Source organism: Hoplias malabaricus, chromosome 2 (genome assembly GCF_029633855.1).
Source record: "Hoplias malabaricus isolate fHopMal1 chromosome 2, fHopMal1.hap1, whole genome shotgun sequence".
Lineage (NCBI taxonomy): Eukaryota > Metazoa > Chordata > Actinopteri > Characiformes > Erythrinidae > Hoplias > Hoplias malabaricus.
This window is the reverse complement of record NC_089801.1, coordinates 15,539,342-15,550,615: the sequence shown is the minus strand read 5'-3', so window position 1 is coordinate 15,550,615 and position 11,274 is coordinate 15,539,342. Positions and strand designations below refer to the sequence as shown.

The window sequence follows — 11,274 nt, the reverse complement described above, 5'->3', positions numbered from 1 at the left end:
AGATTTTACAGACAGTCCTCAGAATCACCATCTGTTTTGAAATTTTCCATACAAATACAAACTAACTGGAAATTGAACTAGGACAATCAGTAGCCATCAGAGTAAAACACCTTCTCCTGAAAACAAAAACCCCTGTATGGCAATGATATTTAACATTACCTGAGAGGTCTCTCTCCTCCGACGGGGGATGTTGCATTGCTGACACTCCTTCTCTCTTCCTCTCGCTCACTCCTCCTCTTCCTCAATGGAGCAGGGATATAGTTGGTTTGGTTACTTTTATTGGGAAGATACTGGTTAAAGGGCTTGGCTGCACGAGGCTCTTTATATGAGACCCGCCGAGCAGACATGTCATCTTTGCGCACATCTGGTAACCTTCGGGGGCCACCATCACCTTCAGAGTCTGAAAAAAAGAGAAATGGAAAGAGTTTATTTCATATTGTGGCTTCAACAAAGTTGTCTAGAGGCACCAGAACACGAAACTACATAAAGATTACAGGTAGGATAATAGTTTAATCGAAACTTGTTATTGTGGTATTACACTTCTTAGTCAAGGCATAGTCTAGGACAGGATGACTTCCATCGGGTATCATCAGGTATCATCTTTGGTATTTGCAGATGATGTTGTCCTTCTATCTTTTTTGAATGGAGTTTGCAGCTCCTCCAAGCCTGAGGCCATAGATAACTCCCAGAAAAAGATGGCTTGTTCCCTTCATGTAGGACCTACCCAAGTTGACGGAATTTAAGTATCTTGGGGTCTTGTTCACGATTTATGGGAAGACGAATCATGAGCTTGACAGTAGGTTAGGTGCAGTGTCTGCAGTTATGCAGTCACTGTACCAGATGGTGGTGGTAAAGAGGGAGTCGAACCATAAAAACTCTCAATTTAATGGTCGACCTATGACATGCCCATAGCTATGGTCATGAGATTTGGGCAAGCGAAGGAAGGAGATTGCAGATACAAGTGGCCAAAATGAATTATATTCAGTGATTGGATGAGAAGCTCAGCAATCAACAGGTGCTCGGAATATAAAAACTGCTCCTTAGCAATGAGAGGAACCAGTTAAAGTGGATCCTGATGCCTCTTGCTTGAGATACCACAGGCACGGTCAACTGGGAGGAGGCCTTGAGGTAGACCCAGGATCCACTGGAGGGATTTTATCTCCTAAATGCCCCATGGTAGCAGCTTGTGAGAATTGCAGGAAACAGGGATGCATGGTCTTTTTGCCTGCCCTGTTTCCAACATGACCCTCAAATGAATTTAGTGGAGGAAAAGAGGAAGATGAAGAGTGATGGTGATATGTTGATATATTACTTGGTGTCAGGCTGAGGAAAGGGCAGATGAAAACTTTTTATTTAATACGTTTTATTTTACTTTACTGTGAGAAAATTTGGAAGGTTGCTCTGACTCCTTGAACTGCTAACAAAAGTTCTGATGGTATCTGTACATTAAATGTCTTGCATATATTGCCCAAAATGCATTTTACAATCACTGCCAGCAGGGGGACTCATATAAACAAATTACAATACCTCTGGCCAGTCACAGTGCATGCACAAACACACACACAAACATAAATATTTGAGACTAGGGCAATCAGGCGAGACCCGTCTAACCTCCATTCAGGATGCCTGAGGGATCTGATACAACTGATTTACTTCAACTTGTGTGTTGTCTGCAGACAAATATTAATTAGTTGGGGATGGTGTATAATGTCAATAATATAATTTGGCAGTCTAAAAGACTATTTACACCCATCAGTGAATTAAAGGTTGCATATGTCTTGTAGTAATAAAATACACAATATAACCACATTTGTGGGCACCTGGTAATCCAACATTACTTCTAAAATCAAAGGTCATTAGCAGCTTTCCCCATTTGCTGCTGTAACAGCTTCTATTTTACTGGAAAGGTTTTAGAATGAATAGATAAACAATACGTTTGATGTACATATAGCATTCAAGCAAGAGAATAGTAGTGGGTCCTGTACTGATTGATCACAAATGCCACTACAGCTCATCCCACATGCTATCACTCCACCGAACATAGCTCTACTACTCCACAGCCAAGTGCTCAAGCAATAACCCTCTAGCCTGGTAATGGTAATGATAATGAGCCTGGTGACCACGCTGATAGCAAGGAGACGGTGGACCACTGTTGTCCCACTGAGGGCAAAGTTGGAGGTCCACTAGTGTTTTGCACAGTGTTTTCTGGGCGGACCGCTGCTGATTAAACAGATTTTTAGACAAAATGCCACATTTTAGCACTATTCCATTCACAGTCCAATTTACATTTTTTCCTTCTTTAGGTTCTTTTGTTTTTCTTTACAAATAAGATTAGTAAGTAATTTTAAACCAGCACAATGTCAACATTTCTAGCATAATCAATTTATATCAGGCTTATATACATTATTATATCTCTCATAGTTGTTGGTAATATTGGTATTAGTTTGTTTTTCAGAATAAAAGTCTCTGTGAATTTAAAATCTGTTTGAGGAGATTAAAAATTAGTCATATCCTGTACAGGACAATAATCTTGATCCAATGGTGGATCAGCAGTGGTCTAAAGTCAGTAGTGTGCCAGCTTTTTAATGCCAGTGGACTAATATATGATCTCTGTCTGGGCATAATTACCACATTGTACCAATAAATGTCCTTGAGATAGACTTCTAAAACTCAAGTTGTCTATATCTAAAATGTAAATAAAATTGTAAGCCACTCTGGATTACAGTGTCTACTAAATGCTGTAAATGTAAATTAGCAAGCTTCTAATAAAGATTAACAAAACAAAGAAAATCTCTCTCTGTCTGTCTCTCTCTCTCTCTCTCTCTCTCTCTCTCTCTCTCTCTCTCTCTCTCTCTCTCTCTCTCTCTCTTTCTCGATGAAGTGATCAGTCACAGATTATGATTCTCATGTGAATCTCAAACACTCTTGGATCTTCAACCCCTAGCAAAAATGAGGGAATCACCACACCACACTTTCAATTGATTATGCAGGGGGAAAAAATCAGATACATGCCATGAAACTATATTTTTTCAAAACCCTTCTGGCATCAAGAAACTATAAAAAAGAAAGAAATATAATTGTTGTAGTCAGCCACAATTGTGTTTTTAGATCAAGTAGAGAAAAAAAATTAGAATCATTTCTAAATATAATCTTATAATCTTATAAATGCCAAAATCTACACTGAAATTTTGGAGACATTTCTTATTCCATCAGTTGAAAGAATGTTTGGTGGAGATGATGATAATGCATCTTGCCATAGGGCAAAGGCCTTGAAATATTTAAGAAAGACATATAATGTCAATGGCATGGCCTTCAAATAGTCTGGATCTCAATCCAGTTGAATATCTCTGTAGGGCTGACAGCTGTGATTTGAGTGCCATGAGTCTTCATGTTAATCGGTAATATGGGAGCAAGCATGTGTGCCTTTGTATGTGTGTTTGTGTGTGTGTGTGTGTGTGTGTGTGCAAAATTAACACACTTAATCCACATCTGGGACTTAAAAGAAGCATTGAATCACAGAAGGAACCTGTATATTCATATTGCCTTGACAGTAAAGCAATACTTAAAATGAACTGAACTGAATTGAGTGCACTGGTGCAAGAGAAGGAGACTAGAGTCTTACCGTCACTGTTGCCACGGAGGACGGTGTCTGGGGAAGGCGTTTGTTGTGATCGTGAACCGAAAGAGTCCAGGCTATCGAAAGAGTCATCTCGTCCATGTCTCGGAGGCGAGAGCGAATCAGAACGCTCTGATTCCCAATTATCTATGTAACCACTGTCCCGTATATTCCGCTTAGGAGAGTCTGACTCTTCACTCACACACTCCTGAAAAACAAAAACACATAGCCAATGAATCATTATTGAAATAATGAGCAAGAGCCCCAGAAGACTGCTTCAAATAAATCTTTCCAGGTGTAAGCTATATTGGTAGGTTTTTTAATATAACAAAAATCTTAACATCAGCATTTTAGCATTGAAAGAGTTTCATTAAATTTTGTGCTATATGTTTTGATTAAATTTTAAAATTAAATTTGTACCTGCAAAACACAAGTGCCCCATTTATAAATAAATAAATAAATAAATAAATAAATAAATATCATACTTACTTTTACAGTGCTCTGCATGCAATTCTAATCAGGCAGGCATTGGTATAGTTAGGAATTTTGACCAAGGACTCTTTTTAGTGTTATTGGTGTTGTGTAATTTGCTTACTCTGGCAGGAAACTGATCTGCTGCTACACTATTCACTACACTACACGAAGAATACCATGTTATCACATTGCAAAAACTAATTTATATTGGTTTGGTGTGAAATTATGAAGGCTAATTTTTTACCTTCCTCATCATGGACAGAAGACCTTCAAACTCTTTCAGGTCCAACATTGGACCATTATATGTCGCACAGCTGTTAGCAGTTTTGCCCAGCCAGTAAATGGTGATCAGCACCTTAATATAAGACATAAAAACAGCACAGATATAACCAACTAGCATACAGCTAGCATGTAAGCTAAAAATGAATTCCTTCATTCATTCATTGTCTGAAACCACTTATCAAGTTCAGCTTCTGGGTCTGAAGCCTACCCTATCTCTCATAATTTTACCTCCAACTTTAAACTGTACATTATCAAGGGCTGGAAATGTAACTGGGAAAAAAAATGAAATGCTTTTAATTTATGCAATGTTCAGCCAATGTAAAGACTTTGTGGCTTTTTCAAATTTCTAAGCCAGACAAAAACAAATGACAAGAATTTATTAGTGACAATGAAACTACGGGCAGCATGGTGGTGCAGCAGGTAGTGTTGCAGTCACACACACCTCCAGGGGCTTGGAGGTTATATGTTCGATTCCCGCTCTGGGTGACTGTCTTTGAGGAGTTGGTGTGTTCTCCCCGTGTCTGCGTGGGTTTCCTCCGGGTGATCCAGTTTCCTCCCACAGTCCAAAAACCCACGTTGGTAGGTGGATTGGCGACTCAAAAATGTCTGTAGGTGTGTGTGTGTCTGTGTTGCCCTGTGAAGGACTGGTGCCCCTTCCAGGGTGTATTCCTGCCTTGCGCCCAATGATTCCAGGTAGGCTCTGGACCCACCGCAACCCTGAATTGGATAAGTGGTTACAGATAATGAATGAATGAACAATGAAACTACAGTGAACTTACATTTTTCAGTTTTCGACTACAATCTGAACCCCTATAAGAAAACAGAAGGAGAAGAGGTAGCAATATAAGACATTAAGACATTGTACAAATGCTAAACATGCATAAACCCTGACTGACACACACTGGTACAGTCACATATAACATTGAGGTTTCCTTTTTTAAGATTTACATTTGTCTACATAACTTGAAAACCTCAGCTGCTTTTCACAGAAATTATTATAAACCTACGTTGTCTAAAAGCAAGTGAAGATTTGACTGCATTTTTGATGTACAAACCTTTTATCATCTGATTCATATAACTAAAAATGTGAAAAGAAGAGATTTGAGAGAGATGTCGGTACTGAGCCAATGAAAAATGGAAATCCACTGGCTTTTGATCCAATGTCTATACTCATAGTCATATTAAATGGCCTTTACAGCACTAGCTATCTTTGAGTTTAATATTTTGTACAAGGAACAGACATTAACAGTCTACCTACTCACACACACACAAAATTATTATAGCATACGTTAGGTTAGCACGTATAGACATGTCCTGAAGGTCTCCTGGGTCAAAAAGCTGTGTCCCTTTCAGTCCCAACTCTTCACATCCCCTCAGGAACATGGTGAGATTATCCTGTGAGAGAAATAACGCATTTATTACTTCTGTAAATCCACCAAGAGTATGTGAAGAGTATACTGCACATGCTGGGCTCAAAGACAATTATCCCTAATGTAGACAATCAGCCAAAGCATGGTTGGTGTTCAAAGTCTGCTATTTAAAAATAGTAAAAATAAGAAATATAAATAGAAAAGTCCACTAATTTTGGCTTCTTTTACTTCCACTGTAACACAAAATAATGTAATGCAAAAATAAATAAATAAATTTTAAACATGACTTAATGGATATGTCTGAGGATAGTAGTTTCTTGAATTTTGATTTCAATTAGCATCAACAGACACAATACCAAAACTACATATTCAGAAAGATAGCCAGATTAATACAGCTTAATTAAAATCTAATTTTGAGTTCTCTTTTTCTGAGTAAAAAACAATTGTCATTAAATCATTAAGTCATTAAGTAATATCTAAATGACGTGATGTAACATAGAACATAGAATGCATAGAAGTCTAAGAAAAGCTTTCTAGGAGTAGATGAATGAGTAACACGTACATAAACACACACACACACACACACACACACACACACACACACACACACACACACACACACACACACACACAGTGAGTACTCACTAGTCCTGCAATGGGGGTTGGGAGTCTGTTAATCTTTTTCACAAGTCCTGGTTTGATGGAACTCAGCAACCTGCAAATGAAGAACATTCCCCCTTCTTAGCAACTGAGTACTGACACAAAAAATACATTTCTGACAAAAACACATTCATCTGATATTTCTCTGTGAGTGCATAAAATTAATGTAACAATTTTGCACAGATTTGTAAAACTATTCAAGCTGTAAAAAACACAGAGAAATATTGCCATGATAATTATGTAATTTATTGAAAATGGTCTCTTACTTTATTATTTAAACTTAAATACATAAGACCTAGCCAATTAAATGTAGTTTATACAAACATATCATTGGACATCTCAACACACTCAGAGGAAAACACTAACTGCTAAATTCTGTTGCATCAACCTAAAAACAGCTGCTGAATTTCTGAAGTTTTTATAGTTTTAGCTGACTAAAAACTGGTCTACCATTAAATGGCACTTAATAGCTGACTTCCCATGGTTGTTTCAGTCCTTTTAAATATAATTAAAAAAAAACAACAACAACAAAGTGGAGTCAGTAAATGAACTATCAAATATATTGACAGCCACAGTACTCACTCGCACAGTAGAATGCCATTCTCTAGTCCACTCCTGAAGTCCTTCTCACCAAAGCATCTTCCCGTCACTGCCTGCCATTCAGATAAAAGAGAGAATTTCACAATGACTAACCTATTATCATTGTAATTCAGGCAAAGAGTGGTGTTAAGCCAAATGACATGAACACTTAAGGAGTAGCATACCTGAGCTTCAATAAAAGTAGAATTTGATTTTTGTACAAGACTTTACGAAGACCATGTATAATATGATATGCAGCTGATATAGAGAGGCTATTGGCTGTGTTGAACTGAACAATACAACACACCTACAGCAAGAAAAAAGTCAAAAACAGACTTCAGTTCAGAGACACTATATATATTCTATTAGATCTGTTTGATTGCCTGTTTACTGGAGTAACTCTGGATAAAAAAATTTTTTGCAACATTCCACAAAGTGGAGCGTTTTGAAAATGTTTTTTTTACTGAATGGTGTTCCTCAGGTTTATGTCCTATGGCCTTTCTATACAAAATTCTACATATTTAGATATGTTAAATTATCACACTTCTAACCACTAAATTGTGAAATTAATTTTTTTTTTAAAGGAGAACAACAAATGAGCTACTCGGAGAAAGTGCTGTCTGTATTGAATTGGTGTCAGTCTGGGGAAATGGAAAATATTACAAAGGAAACAAAGGAACTGTTTGTATAAACTGAAAGACAAATGCCAACAATGATTCATTCAATGCATATAAATAGTCTGTCAAAACAGTAATGCACATAAAGTACTTGCACTGGCAACCCGAGATGTTTCTCAGAAAAATAGAGTATGTTTACAAAAAAGGGTAATACAAAGATTATTTCTTTTGGTGAAAAAGAAGCCTTGGCATAAGCAGAACTATCCTGTTGTCAGCATTCAAGAGCCTGGTAGAAGTAAATCTCTGTCTGGTATGGGAAGCTGTGAGTAATAAACACAGTTAATCTTTATAGGATTGCGAGCTTGCATAGCTGATAAGATTTTGATCAACGAGTTAATTGTATAATGAGAGCATTGCAAAGAAAGCTGATACAATGTAAGATATGTCACACACACTGCATTAGGTAAGAAACTCTGCCATATAAAGTTGTATAAAGTTGTATAAAGTACTAAACATCAAGAACTATATTTTATTTTAAATACTACAAATTCGTATTTTCACCAATTTTCAGTCGAATTTCAGTCATTATCACTTCCAGTTCAAGCTAGGTTTTTCCCTATCACACATTAGCATATCCAACCTCAAGAGGTGAAATTAACCACTGCTTTTTTTTTTTTTAAACTGGCACTAATGCAAAATTTGCTCAGTAGATCTATATATTTGTGCACACACTCAAAGATCTTGCTGATATGTTTGTGTTAAACATGTGTGTGGTTTAAGAGGCTCAGGGTGTTCATGTGGAGGGTATGAGGCACGTGACCTGTTTGAGAGAGCACTTAGGAGTGACACCAAACACTATGAGTGATGCATCTGAACTAGAAGGATCAGAGTGTTAAGAGTATAGTGAGGAAGACCTACAGACATACTTCCTCTGGACTGTGAGCTGAGTTCTATATCCGGCAGTGTGAGCTCACTCATTGTCTTATGTCCTTCACCTACTGCTGAGAATGGAAGTGTGTGTGTGGGCTATAATTGTAAAGACCAGATGTCCTTCTCCTAATAATAATAGCAGCATTCCACATATACATGGATGTTCTACCAGTTCTCACTTATATAGATTTATATTTTATAACTTGATTAAAACAAACTTGACACAACATTCCCCTTCAGTAAGCTAAGATACATTTGATACTTCTTAAGTTTTGCCCTGGAGCTATGAGGTTAATGTAATGCTAATGTAACGTAATGCTAACAAGCAACGGAAGCTGATGGCTACAAACTGCGTAAATGACATTCCTTGCCTTGTACCATGCAGAGTTTGTTAAATAAAATTGATTACAGAATGTTATGCTGTTAACAGCTAAATTATGTCTGTACATTTCTCTATATTTACAATATTTTACTATGTTCTGGATTTGAAGACCTGCATGAGTAAATAAAGCACCAAGTTAGTTCAGCGTAAGGGGGGCAGGTTCAAAGGTTAAGAGCTTTGGCAGACCATGATAAGAAATAGTCCAAACAGATGCAACTCAAACACAGACACACTTCCTGACCCTAAAGCTAACCAAGCTTATTTTTGCACACTGAACCAGATGTATGAACATATCTACTGAAGGAGTTTAACAGTATGCCAGATTTAAGACTGAGTGTGAAGACTCTATAAAAACATTCTCCCCCAGAAGCCCCAGACATTTTGAGAACTACCACCCCACTACACCCAACTTAAACTAATCTGTCAGTGGGCAGTAGCACAGCATTTGTAATTAATAAATAAATAAATAAATAAATAAATAAATACCCAGTTTGTATTATATACTACTAACTGGCTAAAAAGTTTCATTAAAATCAGCACATGACAATTAGAGCTTCTCATCTTTTGTGCACATATGAACAGAACACATTATCCTGTTCTGAGACATCCTCTCCTCATCCGTGAGTCCATAAAAAGCCTAAACTCCATGGTCCTTAATTTCTCACATGACACTAATTTTGATTATTTATTGTTATAAAAATTAAAATAAACCAAAATCACTAAATTAGTTTGTGGAAGACATTTACATACTTAAATGCATGCACGCACGCACACACACACACACACATCTCACTGCAGTGAATACACCATTGTTCTACTGCATAGCACAATTTCCGACAAGCAGATTTTTCTACCCACAGATCTCTTTGCTCTTTCTTCTTCCCTCTCTTTCTTTCTCTAACTCTTTGCCAACTCGTCTGCCACAAATGAAAGAAGGAACTTCAGATATTTGGAGCTATTTGAGAATCCCTATAAATGTCACTTTTTCTTAACAAAGGCCAATTCCAAAAGCCAAATCCCAAACCATCAGATGGTGGAATTCCTTGTTGCCTGGATTTTCAAAGTTTATAGATTCCAGTTCCTCCATCCATGCTCCACCCAGAAATATGTTCTTGTTAAACTACGCCTGCAAATTGGACAAGCTAATTTCCCTCACCTATTTAGTTATACCCAGTTACATTTGGTAGCTAGATATTTTCCTATGACACAGTGCTACCAGGTTGTGGGGAGAGAATAATATTATGATTAATACACACTCCTATTTGGAGTTTGAGTTGGAGTAGGCAATAAAAGAATGGAAACTGAAATATAAAATAAATAATGTTAAAAAATGTTATGTTTACACAACAACTCAAAGGTAAACTTGACAAAGCTAAGTACCATTTTATTCTAGGCAATAAGAAAATTCTATTCACCATCATTTATCAACAAATAAGGAAACATTTATAAAGAAATATACACAAAATGATTAACAATTCCAAATAAATAGACATAGTGTCACTAATTATCCTTTGCAGAGCAGTTTCTAAACTTGTGTATATGAGAAATAGCACCCCTTGTGGGGCAATGTCTAATAATATGTGAGAGAGTATGTATAGCTGGGTTTCCATCCAAAATGTTCGCAAATGTTATCCACACTAAAGAAATATCTGCAGGAATAAAAATGCTGAAAGTAAGCTGCAGTGTGGTCTCTGATATATACACACACACTAAAATAAGAAGCTTGGTTAGTGCTGATGTAACAACAGGGTGGTCCTAAAGCATGAAGAAGACAGAAGAGGAGGGAGAGTCTGGGGCGGGGGTCTGTTAAACGGCATTGGTCGAGGGGTCCGTCCAGGGCTCTGGCACACTGTGCCACATGCTCAGTAGGTCTGAAACAGCTGGAATGTCATAGTTTATATGAAAAACCGTTTAACATCACTCTTTTGTGCATTTGTGCTTTAGCACAACAGACTTACTTTTCCACCATGTCTGAGTGTAAAACATTTTTTGCATCTGTAGGCATTTGGATTGTGGGAACACATCTGAAAATTGAAAAGCATGAGAAAAGAAGAGAATGTTGCTCTATTCTTGCTCCATATGTGGGTTATACTGACTTATTTTTGCTGTTACAGTTATATTGTTTAAGGTGGAACTGACTCCAAACTCAGGAGACCATTAACTGCATGAAAATAAACACAGAGTGAAAATGCTACAAAACAGTTCGAGTTACAAATTAGTTCCTGTAGTAATTCAGACAGTAGATAAAACCTTACGGAAAGTTCAATTCAACCACTAACAAGCTACAGTCCACTTCTTACACAAAGTTACTGTTCCAGGGGATTGCTGTGAGTATCCAGAATGATCTATGCTGCCTTTAAGTCA

General features: G+C 37.2%; 1 protein-coding gene across 5 annotated transcripts in view; it reads right to left on the bottom strand.

The window, feature by feature from the left end:
- Positions 1-11,274, bottom strand: part of limch1a (LIM and calponin homology domains 1a) — an 80,840-nt gene that overhangs the window by 44,332 nt on the left and 25,234 nt on the right. For all 5 annotated transcript variants that reach the window (XM_066658731.1, XM_066658737.1, XM_066658742.1 and 2 more), the window contains exons 2-8: positions 6,985-7,055; positions 6,388-6,457; positions 5,661-5,767; positions 5,152-5,182; positions 4,335-4,445; positions 3,623-3,824; positions 160-400 (exon numbers count right to left, since the gene is read on the bottom strand). In XM_066658731.1, coding sequence (XP_066514828.1) covers positions 160-400; positions 3,623-3,824; positions 4,335-4,445; positions 5,152-5,182; positions 5,661-5,767; positions 6,388-6,457; positions 6,985-7,055 — 833 coding nt within the window. The remainder of the gene's footprint in view (positions 1-159; positions 401-3,622; positions 3,825-4,334; positions 4,446-5,151; positions 5,183-5,660; positions 5,768-6,387; positions 6,458-6,984; positions 7,056-11,274) is intronic.